Raw genomic sequence first — 21192 nt, 5'->3', positions numbered from 1 at the left:
CCTAGGGAATGTCAGAGCCAGAAAAAAATAACTGAAGATCAGTCTAAAGGTGAACACATTCAGTTGATCAGCAAACATTCATTGAGCACCTAGTAAGTCCAGGCGGCTGTGGCAGGGACCAAGGATGCAAAGCTCCTCCTTGACACCTGCACGGTCTCCCAGGAAGGTGGATTTGGACATAGCCTACCTCCACAGAGCAGCCCCTTGTGTCTCACGCAGGAGAAGTTGTCACACTGGCAGTAAGGCCCGTAAATGTTTCCGTAGGGGGACAGGTGGCAGACACACTGGCCGCAGTAGCAGTCGCCTCTCCCACTGCACGAGGGGAGCTCTGGGGCCTCTTTGCAGGACTCGGTGCTCAGCGTGTCCTCCCCGCACTCGCAGTGGTGACCCATGTGGCCGGGGTTGCAGGCACACACCCCGCACTGGAAGGAACCATTGCCCTTGTTGCACTTGGAGCTGTTCACCTCCACTTCTTTCTGGCAGTCACAGCTACATTCCGGGCTGACGAGGATTTCCAAAGCATCCCCCAGCCCCACGGGCTTTAGGATAATGTGCCTGCTCCTTCTCTCACAGTTTGGTAAACTCACAGTCACGTTGAATGAAGCCTGGAAAAGAAAATACTAATTATCTTCTTCTAATCGCCAAAATGATCTCCCCTCGTGGCTCAGTGGCAAAGAATCTGCCTGCTAATGCAAGAGATGTGGGCTCAATCCCTGGGTCAGGAAGATCCCCTGGAGAAAGAAATGGCAACCCACTCCAGTATTCTTGCCAGGCAAGCCCATGGACAGAGGAACCTGGTGGGCTACAGTCCACGGGGTCACAAAAGAGTCACATATGACTTAGTGACTAAACAGCAAGAGCAACAAGCCATCAAAATGCACTGGAGTATACAGAGCCCATGGGGATCAGCTTTCCCGAAAGCATTTATTAGGAAATCTTTGAAAATCGCTTTTGAAATTCTTGAAAGGAAAAGTCCAGCTTTAGTGCACTAAGGTAACTTCTGACAGATCATCTGAATGACTTTTCAGATGATCTATTGATCTCTACTTACTGTGTCTCCCACCTTCATGTGAGAGCATTTCTTTTGGTGTGGAAAGGGGATCCCAGTGTTACAGATGGCTGTGAATGACAGGTTTAGTCCTTCCGTGTCTCCTAACACTTCCAGCTCCACCTCAGACCGCAATTCCTTTAGATGAGACAAAGAGTTGAACAAGATCACAACCAAAAAATAGAGCCCGAAGAGAAGAATCTGTGATCATGTTCATTAAACAACAAATGAATAAAATTAAATTTGGTCTAAAAGAAATTTACCAGATCACCAATCAAGCAAGAAAGCAAGTAATACATACACACACACAAGCATATTTTATCAAATCTAAGATGCCATCTATTACAAGATTCACCATTATTTTATGACAAATAAACTATGACAAAATACTTCGAGATTGTTCAGCCCTACATATGAATTAAACCTGTCAGTTCATCATTGATTTAAAAATTATTTTATTCATCTTGAGGGTTTAGCAAATTTCTCTAGTCCTGAATTGCAAGGACTGGATATAGTCCAGTCTTATGAATTATAGTCCAAGCATGGCATATAAAAGGCAAATCTTTTGCTTATATCTCAGTAGCAAAATATAACGATATTTGGCAAATCTAATACAGTTATGTAAAGTTTAAAAATAAAATAAAATTAAAAAAACAAAAAACAAAAAACAATAGCTTCCTTTACCTGTCTCCTAAGTATCATCATTTTTTAGGTCCCATAAAGCAGCTGGTTTTTACTCTGAAAGGAATACAGATCATTCCTCCAACAATGAATACTTGCTTTGCTGATATCAGTATTTGCTCCCCTGTTATTCTGTTTTGGTACATTTCCACATAGATAATACCTTTTCAATATTAAATCATAGTGAACACTTGGAAGATATTTTAAAATTGTGATTGTCCTCAACACTTATAGTACCAACAGGGCACATAATGAATTGAAGTGGCAACAACACATTCAATTACTGCCCAGTTATACATGTGCAGGCAGTGAACACTACATCGTGACTTTCATTCTACTGAAGCATCGGTAAGATATGACTAATCAAAATGCATCCTAGTGTTAGAGATGCTAAAATGTGAGAGAAAATGTGCCTTGAAATCAATACGAATTTATAGAGTCCCTTTTGTACATTTAGTATAGAGCCAGTTCTGGGGGAATGAGTATAAGATAGGATTTCTGCCATCAAGATGATCATCTTGCTGAAAAAAATAAGATGCAATCAAGTGAAGCAGTTAGCATATAGTGTCAGTCAGTGTAGCATTAAATTAGGACAAAAAGAAAATGTGTAATACATAAGGGTTTGGGAGACTTCAGAAAAGAGTATAGTCAGTGAAGGCTAAAGTATTAGAAGACTGGACCTTAATGGCTGTTGGATTTAGATTGCTGGAGGGGATGACAATGGTATTTCAGGTGAGGGGGCCAGAAAAGAGAAAACTCTGTGTCAGGAGTGGTTCAGAATGGAGACAAGAGGGGCTCAGCCCAAGCTGTCTGGGGAGATACCCCAGCTGTCTGGGGAGATACCCGACCACAGAAAGCCCTGTAGTTTGGAGAGATGAGTTAAGACCTGTGGGAAGCATTTCCTGAAGCTTTTGAACAGGGGCCTGATTTACTGAAAATACCACTGCAGGGAGGCTGTCTGGAAGGTGTGTGCAGGACAGGCTAGAGGAGAGGATAGGAAAATTTGAATCAAGGAAGCTGGCATGTGGCTGCATTCACCCCTGCCTGAGGCATGATGAGGAATGGAATTGTTGATACAAAGGTAAAGGAGAGGACTAGATAAAAGTTAAAGGATTCCTCTTTCTTTTGTAAAAGAGAAGTCTGTATTTGGGGGACAAAACTAAATTATTTTTTAAAAACAGAATAAAAACAAATTGTAAAATATTACGAATTAAGTCATATACCTCCTCTAAAAGGATGAGTTTCTATGCACATTCCATTGATAGAATTTTAAAGGCATATTCAGATTCAAACTTTCCTGAGGTATAATTTGTCAACTGCATGTTAAGAGGACCCCGCCTTCCTTGTAATTCTAAGTTGCTTACTGTAAATTCTAAGTCACTCCTCTTCCCTGCTTTGTTATTTGTTCCACATGATCACTCCTTCCACTGACTGACACAGGCCGACTTTTTAAGAATGTAGTCTTTGTCAGAGATTAAAGTGTCATTTCTCAGCCCTAAAGATTATTCACATCATGTCTTAAGATTTCAAATTCTGCCAATTTAGCATTAAAATGAACCCTGCAAATCTGTTTTATCTTAGCTAGTTACATTTCCAATTTATTCACTCAGAAAATACTAATTGAGTGGCCACTATGTACTGGACACTGTTCTATAAAACCTCTAAAATAGCCGAGCCCTTGTCTGAGTTTATACTCCAGTGTGGGAGGACAGAAAGGAAACCACACAATATATGAGAAAATTATGTAGCGCCGGAAGGTAATAAATGCTACAGGAAAAAGTTAGGGTGGGATAATGAAGATTAAGAGAGTGTGCGCAGGGGGTATAGGCTGTGATCTTTTAAAAGTGGTCAGGGTGGGATTTGTTAAGAAGGTGATGTTTCAAGAAAGTGAGAGAAAATTAGCCATGCATATTTATGTGAGAAAATGTGTTTCAGGAAGAGGGTGCAGCCAGTGTGAAGGCGCAAAGACAGGATGATGTCTGGAAGCAGAACAGCAAGGAGGGCAGTTACTGTACTAGAGCAGAGAGTTAGAGTTAACAGAGGTGAGTTCAGAGGTAATGGGTGGAGGGGACCAGACCTGGTAGGGTACTCATGGAATGTTATAAAGACTTCAACTTTTACTCTACGTAAATGAGAAAACAATTGGGGTTACCTATAGAAGGGTGATGATAACCTGCCTGCCAGTGCAGGAGATGTAAGAGAGGCAAGTTTGATCCCTGAGTCAGAAAGATCCCCTGGAGAAGGATGTGGCAACCCACTCCAGTGTTCTTGCCTGGAGAATTCCATGGACAGAGGAGCCTGGTGAGTCCATGGGGTCACACAGAGTCAGACACACAACTGAAGCGACTTGGCACGCATGCAGGCATGCACAGAGAAAAGTGATAGGAGTTAATATTTTTAATGAAAATTCTAGCTGTTTTGTTGAAAGCAGGATGCAGGAAAACAGAAGTGGAAACAGGACATAGCATTTAGGAAATTTTGCAATAATTCAGGTGACTGAGGAGGATGGCTGCAACCAGGATGACAGAGATTGGACCAAATTCTAAATAAATCTGAGGGTAGAGTCCACAAGATTTCCTGATGGATTAAATGTAAAGTGTAAGAGAAAGAGAGGAGTCAGGATCATTTCAAGAATTTTGTCTCTAGCAATGTGAAGAATGGAATTACCATTAGTTGAGGAGGAGAAAACTATTGGTGAAGTGTGTTTGGGAAAGTCCAGCTTATTCTGCTGAATAACCTGGACTAACATATCAACTGACTCCTGACTCTGTGTGACCCCATAGATGGAAGCCCACCAGGCTCCCCCATCCCTGGAATTCTCCAGGCAAGAACACTGGAGTGGGTTGCCATTGCCTTCTCCAATGCATGAAAGTGAAAAGTGAAAGTGAAGTCACTCAGTCGTGTCCGACTCTTAGTGACCCCATGGACTGCAGCCCACAGGCTCCTCGGTCCATGGGACTCTCCAGGCAAGAGTACTGGAGTGGGGTGCCATTGCCTTCTCCGAACTGACTCCTAGATACCTCCATTTGGATATTTAATAGAAACATATCCTGGTTTCCAGGCAGCATGGAGGGCCTGCTTGAGGACCGTGATCATGAATTTAAAGTGAGACCAGGTAGCATGATTGTATGTTTTTCCCACTTCCATTCAGCTGTGCAGGGTGACTGGATTTCACCAGGACTACAGTTGGCCAAAAACCTCAAAAGAGCAATAAGGTTCAGGGAAGTTGAGAGTATACCTAAGGAGTGGCCAGAATGATTGAATTTAAACTGGAGAACCAGGTGAGAGAAGACATAGGGGGATGAGGAACTGTACAGAGAAGATATGGTCAATTAATCAGAGATCCTAGTGGGGCTGGAAAATACATTAGGGGAATTAGCAAGAATAAGGTGAAAAGATTAGAAATGGTGAGTGGACAATTGATTGCACACAATTGATATTCAGTTCAGTTCAGTCGCTCAGTCGTGTCCGACTCTTTGTGACCCCATGAATCGCAGCACGCCAGGCCTCCCTGTCCATCACCAACTCCCGGAGTCCACTCAGACTCACGTCCATTGAGTCAGTGATGCCATCCAGCCATCTCATCCTCTGTCGTCCCCTTTTCCTCCTGCCCCCAATCCTTCCCAGCAGCAGAGTCTTTTCCAATGAGTCAACTCTTCACATGAGGTGGCCAAAGTACTGCAGTTTCAGCTTTAGCATCATTCCTTCCAAAGAAATCCCAGGGCTGATCTCCTTCAGAATGGACTGGTTGGATCTCCTTGCAGTCCAAGGGACTCTCAACAGTCTTCTCCAACACCACAGTTCAAAAGCATCAATTCTTCGGCACTCAGCTTTCTTCACAGTCCAACTCTCACATCCATACATGACCACTGGAAAAACCATAGACTTGACTAGATGGACCTTTGTTGGCAAAGTAATATCTCTGCTTTTGAATATGCTATCTAGGTTGGTCATAACTTTCCTTCCCAGGAGTGTCTTTCAATTTCATGGCTGTAGTCACCATCTGCAGTGATTTTGGAGCCCCCAAAAATAAAATCTGACACTGTTTCCACTGTTTCCCCATCTATTTCCCATGAAGTGATGGGACCAGATGCCATGATCTTCGTTTTCTGAATATTGAGCTTTAAGACAACTTTTTCATTCTCCTCTTTCACTTTCATCAAGAGGCTTTTGAGTTCCTCTTCACTTTCTGCCATAAGGGTGGTGTCATCTGCATATCTGAGGTTATTGAGATTTCTCCCGGCAATCTTGATTCCAGCTTGTGCTTCTTCCAGCCCAGTGTTTCTCATGATGTACTCTGCATATAAGTTAAATAAGCAGGGTGACAATATACAGTCTTGATGTACTCTTTTTCCTATTTGGAACCAGTCTGTTGTTCCATGTCCAGTTCTAGGTGTTTATCGGCAAAGATAAGGTTTAAGGTATGACAAAAGAGTGAAGATTTGAAGAAGTAATTAAGTGGGAAGGGAACAAGGTCATTTCAGAATCAGAGTTCAAGAAACTGAGAGCCCAGGATATGGGAAGGACCATATATATATACGGGCTGAAATCATCAAAAGATAAGATAGGAGTAGCACTGGAGATAGAGGCACAGTGAACTAAATGAGAAATGAGGGATATACCCTGGAAGTCTGTAGATTACAGCAGTTAGGGGTAGTGAGTAACATAATCTAACCAAAATGAAGGAAATCTCAGCATTGATATAATACATCCTATTGCAGATTTCACCAGGAATATTTTAATATGAATTTGCCAAAGTAAGGAGATAAATATATGTCTGTAGGTTTCATCTTTTCATTCACTCATTTATTCAGCATCTACTATGAGCTAGACAAAACAAAACAAGTCACTTCTCTTCCAGAACTTAAATGCCAACCGGGGCGCTTACCCCTGGGAGTATTAATATTTCAACAGTTTTATTACGTGATTAGAGAAGGAAAGAGAGTAATAAATGATGGCCAGATGAATACACATCTGGTATTTAAGGTTTATTATTTTTTTTAATGTCCGTGTAAAATACTGAGCTGAAGTTTATAGTCGCTAATTATAAACACAAATTGTTTGCCCCTGCCCCACTACAAGTTAGAAGTGTTTTGTGTTTTCTCTCAGTATGGTCTCTTTCCTTCTCTCTCTTTTTCTAGGTTGGGAAGAAATCCAGTCCATGGGTCCCCATGTTTTAAAGTCCTTTTCATTTCAGTTCGGTTCAGTTGCTCAGTCATGTCCTTTTTGGATACGTTTAAAAATTACACAATAGAAAAACAAGGTGGACTAGTGCCAAGATTTGCTGCATGCCTCGTAGTGACTCATCGAGTTTCAACCATAACTCCAGAGCAAGAGTGTTTGATTTAAGAATAATAGACACTTCATAATTTTGAGACACTAAAATAAAGACACAAGATTCACTTCAAATGTTTGATGTCTTGATTTCAACTACTGTGTAAGTTATGTGACTGGGGACATAAAGTGAGACAAACTCTGCAGAGCAAGTAGGGGCCCGGACAGGGCTGGTCAGACGGGAAGGGAAATATTTTTGACAATTCACTGTTTTATAATTTGCTTACTTCCTGTGAAGATGCTAGTAGCCAGCATTTTTGAGAGTCCTGAATTAAAGAAAATTGAGCATGTTCTAACAGTGAAGATTTGCCACGTGATTTTATTTGAGTCTACACATTAAAACTTTACTGCTTGAGAGGGAGAAAGGTTTTTATAGTATTTTGTTGACAAGCTTTCCTGTCTGGAAGAATTGCAAGCATGAACTAACACGGTGATTAATTTTTGATGTGAGCTAAGAAAACTGAAGTTTCTGAGGATATGAATTAAAAACACCCTCATCTCATAACTTTAATGAACCATCTGTGTTTTATTCTTTGAGAACATGTCTTTGAGACAAAATACCTTGCTTTTCCCTGTTAGAGTCTCAAAATTGGTGGGGTGAAGTCAAAAAAAACTGGGGTGGGGAGTTTCTTAAAATATGTTGCTCTTCCTGCCCTTAAAGTTATCCTAAGACATTTGTGAAAGGAATCTAGACACACCTATTTTAAAAAACCTTCCAGATGATTCTGAAATGTCAGGGAACACTGGTTCTGTATATGTTAAGTATTGTTATACAGTGCATATGTATCACTTATTTGTAATTTTGAAACATCAAACATTAGCATTTTATTCATTTGTTATTATGCAACTGACATTTGGAGCAAATACGAGAGCTTTACTGCTTTATAAAATGTTATTTTTTTCATTCCTGTCCTAATGTAGAACTTCATCTTTGTGTGTGTATGTGTGTTTCTTTGTAAGGAAAAGCAAAAGAGGGGCTGATAGTGATATTTAGGAACCAAAATAAAAAGAGTTGGCAACAGGCCACCCACTGTTGATTGGGTTATGAAATGGAGACAAAGAGAGAAAACCTAGCAACCCTGTAGGTATGGATCTTATTTTAAGGGAAGAATTCTGTCCTCAGGCACTAATTTACAAACACAAGGCAAAAAAAAAGAAAAAAAGTTAAAAATGTATTTATGATATAACACTAATGGAAAATTTCCCTGACTCCTCAAAGCAGGGAATCTACAAAGTGGTGTTCCTGTTGTGCTTTGCTGTTTTCCCTTGAGTTATGATGCAGTCTCATTAAGCCTGTGGAGTTAGTTCTCATAGCTGTTATTCATTGGCAATCTAAACAATTTTTTTTTTTTAGGCAGAGAAGAGGAAAGCTTAATTGTGTGACTCATGAAGTCTTTTCAGTAGAATTAAAATTCTGCAGTTGACAATGCCACTGTCGGTTATTACTATAAAAACAACCTTAACTTTATGATCAGGTTTATGAGTTTTCTACCTTCTGCCCCACCTTCTGGGAAAAATATCTGCAAATAAAGTGAACAAAATTTACATTTTGGCTGCATTAAGGCAGAGAGATTTTCTACCAACTATCTCTACCAACAAAGGAGAGTGCATTTAACCGCCTAAAACATAGTTTTTAAACATCAAATAAATGCAAAAAGACCCCAACAGTAAAATATCATACTTCATAAGCTGAGATGATCAGCTGGAGAATGTTTCCAGAGTCCTTCTGAAGTACCCCTACTGTAGCTCCAGGAATGAGTTTTGCATAATTCTGTAAACAAACAACAAACAAACAAAGTCAGTCTTTGCTCACTGTAACTGAGAAGCGTTAAGTGTGGGGTTCAACCTATGGTTGAGATCACCTCTAGTTAACCGGCCGGGAGAAACAGATTCTTGATAATAAACGGTGTTTGTCCTGAAACTCTAGCTGTGCCTTGTGCTGCTTCCTGAGCTCAAGCAGGAAATGAAATGGCCAGAGTTGCTGCCGGGGAAATCTAATGTCTGTGGTGGCCTTAGTCTAGGGCTGTAATTGACATCACAACAGGAGTTAAGTCTCAAATAGAGATAGCAGGTATATAACATTTTTGATTTGGGGAACATCCTTTTTCTAAAAAGTTCTGAGCTCACTACCAGGAACTGTCTTCTATTTTTTTTTTTTTTTTTCTTTCCGTAGCATTGCAGAAACTAAGGTTTGGGTCACTTGAGTCCCTCAGGTCACTCCCTTGAGTCACCCCTCAGGTCAATCAGTCCAGACATCTTAATTGTCAGTCATTGTCAGTTGCTTGGTAGAGCAAAGGAGTGAATTGTTTGAATGCTTGCTGTTAACTCCTCCTTTCCTAGCAGTAATGAGTACTCTCTTAGGGATGTCAGCACCGTGCTGGAGTTGGTTGGAATCGCTCCTCACTCGTCAGGATGGTGTGAATCAGCACTTAGCTCTAAACCATCTGCATTCTCCATGTACATTGCTTCCCCTGAGATGTCGTTTCCATCAGAGGAGAATTCACTGTATTAGTTCATCCCTTCAGGTATCAAACATGGCTAAGGAATGAAGCATTGCAAAGAAAGCAATTTTCTAGACTGCTGAAAATTATCCCTTCCTTAAGTGTATGCTTTAAAACTATTTTCAAACAAAAATTTTCTTAAAATATATAGGACAGATTTCTGTCTTCTTAAATCAAGACATTCAAGCATACCTTGACATTTTTCTTGACTAGTCATAATATTAACTATAACTCTATAATCATCAAAGACTTCTAAAATTTAGAGATAGATCACACCCTTACCAAATGGACCCCACTCTCTATGCTTCTGTTTCCTTTTTTTTGTTTTTAAATAGTTTCTGTCTTCTTGTTAAGCTGTAAGGTATCACTCGCCTACCAAGTCATTCATTCATTTACTATTGCATTCAGCAATATCTATTAAGTAGACTTAATATGCTGTGCTACATCAAGAAGAAACAATCACTCATTTTGTCAGCTGTTCTCTTCTAAAGTATTTGTGTGCTGTGAAATTAAATGACTGAATTTATTGTAATTGTAGGGAAAAAAGAGAAATAAGCTTTGAGTGAAGAATTTAGGGCATTTCCCAAGGGTCAAACATAGTAACACCCTACCTCTTTTAAATAGTTTAAAAAATGCACAAAACTAAATTAGAACTGGGGCTTCCCCAGTGGCTCAGCAGTAAAGAATCTTGTGCAATGCAGAAGACACAGAAGACATGGGTTTGATTCCTAGATTAAAAAGATCCCCTGGAGGAGGGCATGGCAACCCATGCCAGTATTCTTGCCTGGAAAATCCCATGGATGGAGAAGCCTGGCGGGCTATATAGTCCATAGGGTCGCAAAGAGTCAGACACAACTGAAGTAACTGAACACAAATTACATTAATTTTTATTATTAATTATAATCATGATGCTAAATAAATCAATCGAGACAAAAGGAATCAAAGAGAGGAACAAATGAAGCCTAGCTGATGTTGGAACACCAAGGAGTGGTGGGAGGTCCCCCACTAGAGGTAGGCACCCAGGTTAAATCCAAACCTTCTACTCCTTGTATATGGGAAAATGAGCTTTGGTTTTAATATGTGGGTTTTGTTATGTCCTACTTATTTCACCGTTTGTGATTGTGTTTAAGTTTGAAGTGGATGGAAATCTGAACTCTTAAAAGAGTATCAGTTGTCCATCTGCTTTGATCTGCATTTTATTATTGAAGGGGCTGTGGGTAATCATCCAGGTAACGTCCCTTGAGTTACTTAGGGTCTCCCCATCACTGCTTGTTGAATGGGGCCCCCTTTGGTTTCCCCAAGTCAGGTAGAACTTGTCAAATATGAGGAAGGCACCGGTTCATCGACTTACCTTTTCAAATAAACACATGTCAAAAGGGCCATGAAGCATGAGAACTGTGGTTAGCAGCAAATACCTAAATGGGAACTTGGATTTCACTCAAGTGGAGCTGGAACGTGTGTAAATTTGACTGGTCCCAGAAAAGAAGGTGGAGGGAATCTTTAGAGCTTGACAAAGAAAGGTTTAGAGCCATTTGACAAAGAATTCCAAGGCCTTTAGCTCCACATGAAGCTGTTATCCTTGAAAAATGTCCTGGGATCCCCAAGGCCAATATATAATGAATATTTTCTAGAAGCACTAGTTCAAGTGGCCTCCAGATTTGGAGTTAATTCTTGGTTAACAAAGCCAAATCCATCCACTTCCTAAAGCGTAATTATGATCCCGCCTGTGTATGACATTTGACTTTCGGCCGTTAGGACAAGTGGTTTAACGTTAATAGCATTTGCTGATTGCCACTAGAGTGAGGGTACAAAGGAGTTGGCAGCTAGTAGTACCCAGGGATGACACTGATCATTGTGGAGAGGAAGACTATTAATTAATTTCTGGATGCTGATTCCCTGTAAAAGCAGTACAAACAACTAACTAAGGACTTGGGCAATTTGGCTTTCTGATCTAACACTGTAAAAAAAATTGCACTTTAAATCTTGTAGTATTCTGATTACTGTAAATATCATGTGTCAAATGCCTCTCTTTTACTAAAACTCTAAAGTGCTATTATAAATTGTCCTGATTAAACATGTTTAATGTTAGGAAAAGGGTGACTTTGCATGCCTGGATGTGAAAAATTATAGCAGTGTGATTGGGAAAGAGAACTCTTGGATGTTAGAAATGGTGAACTCTGAAAACACAAGATTGTATGAGCTGATTAGATATGCAGACTTCTCTGCTTGGGCTTGAATTTCCTGGACTTGTGATCCCTGTTATCTGTCCATGGATTTTCCTAATTATGGATTTTCTCCCCTTCCTCATCACCATGCCACCCACGAGTTCCTGAGGTTGCTTTTCTCACTCGTGTTTGCAAGGTTGACTTTTTCTGCTCACCTTCATTTTTTTGACTTCCTTCATCAAGCCCTGTTTTTTTCTTTTTGGCTCACTTTGCCCCCATTTCAGAAAAAATTTATTTGTCCAACAATTTCCATTTGCTCCCTGGAAATCTCCTGTCTGTCAAGGGTAGAGGATAAGACAAGGACAAAGGGTGATTTAGCCGGCAGGCATCAAAGCCTTCAGAGGACAGTGCCTGAGTTCACACCTGCACGTATTGGGATCCTCTCAGAGAGTGTCTCTAAGTTCAGGGCCTCTGGGTGTCTGACTGCCAGAACTGGCCATCAGGTGTGGTCTCGTGGTTGACTGAGGGCAGAGGAACCACAGATCCACACACCTGCCACCCCAGGTCCCCATGGATAGGCCATCGGGTTGTTATTCTCCTCAGAGACTTGGGCTGAGGACCTTGGCTGCCCCTTGGCTGCTTTTGATGCTCTCTTGCTGTCCTCTCCTTGGGAGAGACAGCTCCCGAAGGGACTGCCGCTACTGCTTTGAAGGCACTTCCTGTTGGGTTAATGCTCATCTTCAGGTTCAGAGCCTGGCTTTCTTCTGTGATATGGTTTATTATTAGCTATATCCTTGCTGGACATCATGATTGGGTTTTTGCCTTTGGTGGTGACTCTCCTAGACCCTTATATCCTTCTCTTGTGACATTTCTGCTGCTGTGTCATGGTTCCCCACCACCTCAGACTCATCAGCCACAATTTTGTACAGAGTTGACTCATTGGAAAAGACTCTGAGGCTGGGAGGGATTGGGGGCAGGAGGAAAAGGGGATGACAGAGGATGAGATGGCTGGATGGCATCACTGACTCGACGGACATGAGTTTGAGTAAACTCCAGGAGTTGGTGATGGACAGGGAGGCCTGGCGTGCTGTGATTCATGGGGTCGCAAAGAGTCGGACACGACTGAGTGACTGAACTGAACTGAACACTATAATATTCCTTAGCAGAGGAAGGGGGCTTCCCCACTGGTGCTAGTGAACCCTCCGCCAATGTAGGAGGCAGAAGAGATGCAGGTTCGATCCCTGGGTCAGGAAGATCCCCTGGAGGAAGTCATGGCAACCCACTCCAGTATTCTTGCCTAGAGAATCTCATGGACAGAGGAGCCTGGCAGGCTACAGTCCATGGGGTCACAAAGGGTCAGACACAACTGAAGTGATTTAGCATGCACGTAGCAGAGGATGAGAAGCCAGAAGTCAACTTGCCATCTATCTGCTAGTAGCATTTTAAAAAAGAATTTGTAAAACCAAATATTTAGAGCAACCTGCTGCTTCTCTTCAGGCTTGCTTAACTCTTTCTGTGGAGCCTCATTAATATGGAGGAATTTTACACTCAGCCCTGTTTATTTTCAACATTATATGATTAACCAATGCCACTGCTCTTATTCTTTAACTATACTTACTAAATGTTTTCCTGCTAAAATATATTTATTACAAGGTTGGCTTGTAAGATTAAGAATCTATGAGCTTATATATACTGTTTACAACTATTTTCTCTAGTCTTTCACAGTATTTTTTTTTTTTTTGGTCATTATCTTAAAATCTCTTTCATTAGTGGCTCCTGTTTGTGCATTTTCTCTCTCCTTCTCTCACAACTTTAGTAGCAGTATAACACATATACACAATGTACAAGGAATAAGTATATAGTTCACTGAATAGTTAAAAAGTAAACAAGCAAGTGTAACTACCAAGATCAAGAAATAGAACACAATCAGCCCCTAGAATCCTCCCTTGTAGTAACTACCTCCCAGTCATTGTGAAAAAAAAAAAAAAAAAAAAAGAACGCAAAAGTTTTAGTCGCTCTTTGTGACCCTATGGACTGTGGCCCACCAGGCTCCTCCCTCCATGGGATTTTCCAGGCAAGAATACTGGAGTGGGTTGCCAATCCTTTCTCTAAGGGATCTTCCTGATCCAGGGATCAGACCCACATGTCTTGCATTGCAGGCAGCTTCTGTACCATCTGAGCCACCAGGTCATTACTCCTCCTCTAAAAGCCTACCCACTGTTTTGACTTTTCTCACTATAGATAAAAGTCAGGGGAGATAACTTCATGCCCTACACCAAAGCATGACCTATAAAGGAAAAGATAAATAAATTAAAGAATTTCTGCTCTGAAAAGATGCCTTTAAGGGAATGAGAAGAAACCACTGAGTGGGAGAAAGTATCTATAACACATGAATCTGATTCGGTACCAAATGTCCAAACAATTCCCATACACTAGCAAGGAGAAGACTTCTTTTAGTTTAAACAAACAAACAACAACAACAACAAATATATATATATATATATATATATATATAAACAATATAATATAAATGTGTGTAAGAGGCAAAAGAATATGTGAAAAATGTTCAGCATCATTAATCATTAGATAAATATAAACGGAAGCCACAATGAGATGCCAGGGTGCACGCACTACAATGGCTACAATTGAAAAAACTGACAGTGTCCGCATGTACTTCCCACAGGAGCCTAAATTGGTACCATCACTTTGGAAAACTGGCAGTAGTTACTATGGCTGAACTTGACCTAGCAGTTCTGCTCTTAGGTACATCCACACAGCAGAAACAAACCCACAGTATATAGGTGTTCTGAGATGAGAAAATGCAAGGAGGCAAACATTCTGTGGTCAAGACAATGCTTCTCGGTGGTAATCAATGCATGCGTGCTAATTCACTTCAGTCTCATCCGACTCTTTGTGACCCTATGAACCCTAGCCCGCCAGGCTCCTCTGTCCATGGGATTTCTCACACAAGAATACTGGAGTGGGTTGCCATGCTCCCCTCCAAGTGATCTTCCCGACCCAGGGATCGAATTTGGCATCTTTCATGTCTCCTGCATTGGCACGCAGGTTCTATACCACTAGCGCCACCTGGGAAGCAAGATGTCACCTAAATTGGAGAAAATGCCAGTAATTCTGAAGTAGTCTCAGATCTTTCGGGTGTTGGCCACAGGGAATAATTAGCTCCTACCAGGATTCCTTCTACCTGGGAGGTGGGCCCAAGGGAGGGGTACACTGGGCAAACTCCTCGCCATTCATAGAACAGCCTGACTTGCTTGTTAGCCTCACACCTTTCACAGGAGTTGGTTTCAGGACGGAGTCCTCCTGAGCTGCAGTTACCAATTCAGGGGGGCTCGTGAAAGGATGGAGAGGTCCTAGCTAGCTTCCTGACATCTCCAAGCACCTTCTGCCTTTTGGCGCCTGCATCCTCAGAAACACAAGACTCCTGGAGAATCTGTTGTTTTGAGGACTCTGGATGGGCCTCGGGGAAGTTGCAGGAGTGCTGAGGAGGGGATCCTATTGTTCTTTGTCTCCTCAGTTCCACGTGGCTCTCTGGTCTGGAGTGATGAGCGTACAATGCTAAGGGAGATAAAGGCACCAGAATTTGCCTGATCCACTGAACTACTATGATCTGAGAGAGAATAAGTGGCATTGATGTTCCTACCTGACAGTCATCTATTTAAATTTCCACAGAAGCTCTCTTACTGTACTTAGGTACCATTATTATCTGTAATAATATCCATTATTATACCAAGATAGTGAGGCCCAGAGAGTTTAGTTAACTTGGCCAAGGTCAATCAGCCAGGAAGTAGTCAAGTTAGACCCACCTGTCATGCTCTGCCCTGGAGTTAGCTCTCTTGACCAGACCACTGACAGTATGTGCCTTGAAATGGTTCTCCTGCTCTAGTGACATCATTGGTGAGCCAGAGAGAAGTTAATGAATAAGCCTAAATTAACTGGATGCATTCGCTTCCTGGGGCTACGGTCACTAAGTAGCACAAACTTGGTGGCTTACAACAAAAAAATTGTTTCACAGTTCTAGAGGCCAGATGTCTGAGAGTAAGTGTCTCATGCTCCCCCTGTAACCGGTTGGAGAGAATCTTATCCTTGCCTCTTTCTAGCTCCTGGTGGTTGTTGATAGTTCATGGCTTTCCTTGACTTGTAGATTGTTACTCCACATCTGCCTCCATTGTCTCTTGGTGCTTGCTCTTCTGCGTCTCTCTAACACCACCAGTCTTACTGGATCCATCCTGCTCAGGTATAGCCTCATCTTGGAAAACTCAGCAGTGGCCACAGGACTGGAAAAGGTCAGTTTTCATTCCAATCCCAAAGAAAGGCAATCCCAAAGAATGCTCATACAATCGCACAATTGCACTCATCTCACACACTAGTAAAGTAATCTCAAAATTCTCCAAGCCAGGCTTCAGCAATACGTGAACCATGAACTTCCAGATGTTCAAGCTGGATTTAGAAAAGCCAGAGGAACCAGAGATCAACTTGCCAACATCCTCTGGATCATGGAAAAAGCAAGCGAGTTCCAGAAAAACATCTATTTCTGCTTTATTGACTATGCTAAAGCCTTTGACTGTGTGGATCACAATAAACTGTGGAAAATTCTGAAAGAGATGGGAATACCAGACTACCTGATCTGCCTCTTGAGAAATCTGTATGCAGATCAGGAAGCAACAGTTAGAACTGGACATGGAACAACACACTGGTTCCAAATAGGAAAAGAAGTACGTCAAGGCTGTATATTGTCACCCTGCTTATTTAACTTATATGCAGAGTACATCATGAGAAACGCTGGGCTGGAAGAAGCACAAGCTGGAATCAAGATTGCCGGGAGAAATCTCAATAACCTCAGATATGCAGATGACACCACCCTTATGGCAGAAAGTGAAGAGCAACTCAAAAGCCTCTTGATGAAAGTGAAAGTGGAGAGTGAAAAAGTTGGCTTAAAGCTCAACATTCAGAAAACTAAGATCATGGCATCTGGTCCCATCACTTCATGGGAAGTAGATGGGGAAACAGTGGAAACAGTGTCAGACTTTATATTTTGGGGCTCCAAAATCACTGCAGATGGTGATTGCAGCCATGAAATTAAAAAACGCTTACTCCTTGGAAGGAAAGTTATGACCAACCTAGATAGCATATTAAAAATGAAAAGACATTACTTTGCCAACAAGGGTCCATCTAGTCAAGGCTATGGTTTTTCCAGTAGTCATGTATGGATGTGAGAGTTGGACTGTGAAGAAAGCTGAGCGCCGAAGAATTGATGCATTTGAACTGTGGTGCTGGAGAAGACTCTTGAGAGTCCCTTGGACTTCAAGGAGATCCAACCAGTCCATTCTAAAGGAGATCAATCCTGGGTGTTCATTGGAAGGACTGATGCTAAAGCTGAAACTCCAATACTTTGGCCACCACATGCGAAGACTTGACTCATTGGAAAAGACTCTGATGCCGAGAGGGATTGGGGGCAGGAAGAGAAGGGGATGACAGAGGATGAGATGGCTGGATGGTATCACCGACTCGATGGACATGAGTTTGAGTGAACTCCAGGAGTTTGTGATAGACAGGGAGGCCTGGTGTGCTGCAATTCATGGGGTCACAAAGCATCGGACACAACTGAGCTACTGAACTGAACTGAATTACACCTGCAAGGCCCTATTTCCAAACAAGGTCACATTGAGGTACTAGATATTAGGACTTTAACATATTTTGGGGTTGGAGGTAGGGCATAATTCAACCCAAAGCATTCTGCTAGGGCTCTTTTGATTTCTTTAACCTTTAAAGATTTTAAGCCTTCATTTTAGTTGGAGAAGTGAGTACCTTGCCTGGTCACGGAACTAATACATGGTAGAAACAGATCTTGACTTCAAAGCCAGTGCTCGCTTGGCTCCCCTTGCTCACTGTGCAAATGCCAACAGCCATCAAGGGGCAGTCTCATTAGAAAGTTAAGACAATAATGGCTGGTACTTATATATGTAGGGGCTTAGAGATTATAGAACACTCTCCTACTCAAAGTAGAAAGAAAGGAAGAGAAAGAGTTGTGGCTATAATCGTTTTCAAATTGAAGGCTACATCTTGAAAGAAATGTAGGAAGTCATGAAACCATAGAGGCAAAAAACATGTTTTTTCCCTGTAGACTGTATTGCGCTATTTATCTGGTCAAAGGAAAACAGCTCTTTGTGGATGGAGGCTTGCTTTTGTCAGGCAGTGTGCTTCTTCCAGAGCCAGGGGCTGGCTGGTTTGACTGAAATAAGGCCTTCTGGAGGTAATCAGAAGGATTTCTTCCCAAGAGGTCTTGCATTCTTGTGAGATTTTATTCTTCTGTTCATTACGGTAAACGCAGGGCTCCCAGTATTATGCAAAATTTACCCCAAGGCTTGACTGTGTTACTAGGACACCCAAGATTCCAAAAAGAATATGTAATTGTTTCTGGCACAAGGTAGCGTGAATGTCTATCTCTGAGTTGCGTGATACCTGTTTTGCCTTCAGGCTTTTAATTGTCAGCTTTCCACAATCTGGCGGGCAGGGATGGGGGTGTGCTAATTAGATCAGGTGCTTGATCTTGAAGTCTGCACCAGCAATGACTAGGTAGTCAGCTTCGGAACTTTTGAGCACTCCCACTCTTTCTCCCTGTCTGCCCAGGAATGTAATTATCTTGTCAGCCGAGAAGCTGCAGTGCGCAGCTGAATGAGTGCTAGGCAGCAGTCATAGAGCGATAAGGGGAGACGAATGGGCCCACCGTGCGTGACTGTTCTGAGACAAACTCATGCACAGAGAGCCACTGGAGAACAAGGCAGGGAGAACAAAGGGGTCACACTGAGTGTTCCTCAGGACACTTCAGACCTTCTCTTAATAAGATTAGCCAGCTTTTTGGAGGGATTGCAGATGCAAGTCCCAAAGCTTTGGAAAGCTTCTTTTAAAGCTGGAAGACATGTTGGGCTCAGTAGCTAGCAGCCTATGTGCTTTGCAGACCAAAAAGCAGGTAATAGAACTTGAAGGATGACTGGTAGGAACACAATGAAGGGACCAAAAAAATAGAAAACAGGTATCTGGGTAGATGAGGACTGCTAAAGACCTAATGGCCCTCTCTCCTCAAAGAGGGGGCTTTGGGTAGACCAGTAGCATCGGAAGCTTCTGAGAGATGCAAAATCTCATTTTTTTTTTTCTAACTTTTTGGCAAAACTCCATACTCTTTTCCATAGTGGCTGCACCAGTTTACATTCTCCCCAACGGTGCACAGGGGTTCCCTTTTCTCCATCTCCTCACCAATACTTATTTCTTGTCTTTTTAATGATAGCTATTTCTAACAGGTGTGAGGTAATATCTTATTATTGTTTAGATTTGCATTTTCCTGATAATTTGCATTTCCTGATGTTGAGTATCTTATCATGTGCCTGTTGGCCATGTCTTCTTTGGAAATATATCTATTCAAGCCCCCTGTCCATTTTAAAATCTGATAAAAAAAAAAGTATTGAATTGTATGAGTTTTTAAAATATATTTCAGATATTAACCCTTTATCAGGAATATGGTTTGCAAACACTTTTCTTCAATTCTTTGGTTGCCTTGTCATTTTGCTGATGGTTTTCATTGCTATGTAGATGCCTTTTAGTTGGATGTAGTCCCACTTGCTCACTTTTGCTTTTGTTGCCTTTGCTTTTGAAGTCAGGTCCAAATGATTACTTCCAAGACTAATGTCAAGAGTAGCTTACTACCTATGTTTTCTTCTAGGAGTTTTACAGTTTTAGGTCTTCACATTCAAACCTTTCATCCATCTTGAGTTAATTTTTGTGTATAGTAGAAGATAGTGGTCTACTTTAATTCTTTCATATGTGGACATCCTGTTTTCCCAGAACCATTTATTGAAGAGACTGTCCTTTTCCCATTGTATATGCTTGCCTCCTTCATCTTAGATTGATTGACCACACATTCACGGAGTTATTTCTACCATATGATCTAGCAATTCCACTTATGGGTATTTATCCAAAGAAAATAGAAACATTAATTTGAAAAGATACATGCACCTCATGTTCACTGCAGCATTATTACAATAGTTAAGATATGGAAGCAGCCTAAGTGCCCATCAATGGATGAATGGATAAAGAAGATGTTGTATACATATACAATGGAATATTACTCAGCAATTAAAAAAAAAGAATCTTGCCATTTGTTACATGAATGGACCTTGAGGGCATTATGCTAAGTTAAACAAGTCAGAAAAAGACAAATACCATATGATTTCATTTACAAATATGGAACCTTAAACAAACACATAAATCAAATCAAAACAAACAAAAAAGCCAGAGTCATAGATTCAGAGACAGACTGGTGGTTGCCAGAGGAAGACGGAGGGGGTATGGGTGAAATAGACGAAGGAGTCAAATGTTAAAAACATTCAGTTATAAAATAAATAAGTCATGGGATGTAAGATATTGTGGTAACTATTGTTAATAATACTGTATTGCATATTTGGGGTTTCCCTGATGGCTCTGATGGTAAAGAATCCTCCAACACTGTGGGAAACCTGGGTTAGATCCCTGGCTTGGGAATATTCCCCTGGAGAAGGGAACGGCTACCCACTTGAGTATTTTGGCCTGGAGAATTCCATGGACAGTATAGTTAATGGGGTTGCAAAGAGTCAGACATGACTGAATGACTTTCATTTCACATTGCATATGTGAAAGTTGCTAAAAAAGGTATGACCAACCTAGACAGCATATTAAAAAGCAGAGACATTACTTTGCCAACAAAGGTCCATCTAGTCAAGGTATGGTTTTTCCAGTGGTCATGTATGGATGTGAGAGTTGGACTGTGAAGAAAGCTGAGCACCGAAGAATTAATGCTTCTGAACTGTGGTGTTGGAGAAGACTCTTGAGAGTCCCTTGGACTGCAAGGAGATCCAACCAGTCCATTCTAAAGGACATCAGTCCTGGGTGTTCATTGGAAGGACTGATGCTAAAGCTGAAACTCCAATACTTTGGCCACCTCATGTGAAGAGTTGACTCATTGGAAAAGACTCTGATGCTGGGAGGGATTGGGGACAGGAGGAGAAGGGGTGACAGGGGATGAGATGGCTGGATGGCATCACCAACTCGATGGCACATGAGTCTGAGTAAACTCCGGGGGTTGGTGATGGACAGGGAGGCCTGGCATGCTGTGATTCATGGGGTTGCAAAGAGTCGGACACGACTGAGGGACCGAACTAAACTGAAGAAAATAAATCTTAAAAGTTCCCATCATGGGAATGGAGTTTGGAGAATAGATATGTGTATATGTATGGCTGAGTCCATTTGTGTTCACCTAAAACTACCACAACATTGTTAATTGGCTATCAGTTCAGTTCAGTCACTCAGTCATGTCCAACTCTTTGCGACCCCATGGACTGCAGCACGCTAGGCCTCCCTGTCCATCTCCAACTCCCAGAGTTTATTCAAACTCATGTCTACTGAGTTGGTTATG

At 41.6% G+C, this 21192-nt stretch overlaps 1 protein-coding gene across 6 annotated transcripts in view; it reads right to left on the bottom strand.

The window, feature by feature from the left end:
* ITGB6 (integrin subunit beta 6) overlaps positions 1-21192 on the bottom strand; it is a 149483-nt gene that overhangs the window by 31620 nt on the left and 96671 nt on the right. For all 6 annotated transcript variants that reach the window (XM_025276093.3, XM_025276089.3, XM_006073134.4 and 3 more), the window contains 3 exons: positions 8745-8834; positions 1052-1186; positions 188-605 (listed from right to left, as the gene is read on the bottom strand). In XM_025276093.3, coding sequence (XP_025131878.2) covers positions 188-605; positions 1052-1186; positions 8745-8834 — 643 coding nt within the window. The remainder of the gene's footprint in view (positions 1-187; positions 606-1051; positions 1187-8744; positions 8835-21192) is intronic.

This window comes from Bubalus bubalis, chromosome 2 (genome assembly GCF_019923935.1).
Source record: "Bubalus bubalis isolate 160015118507 breed Murrah chromosome 2, NDDB_SH_1, whole genome shotgun sequence".
NCBI lineage: Eukaryota > Metazoa > Chordata > Mammalia > Artiodactyla > Bovidae > Bubalus > Bubalus bubalis.
Note: the sequence above shows the minus strand (reverse complement) of the source record. Positions and strands in the feature narration are given on the sequence as shown.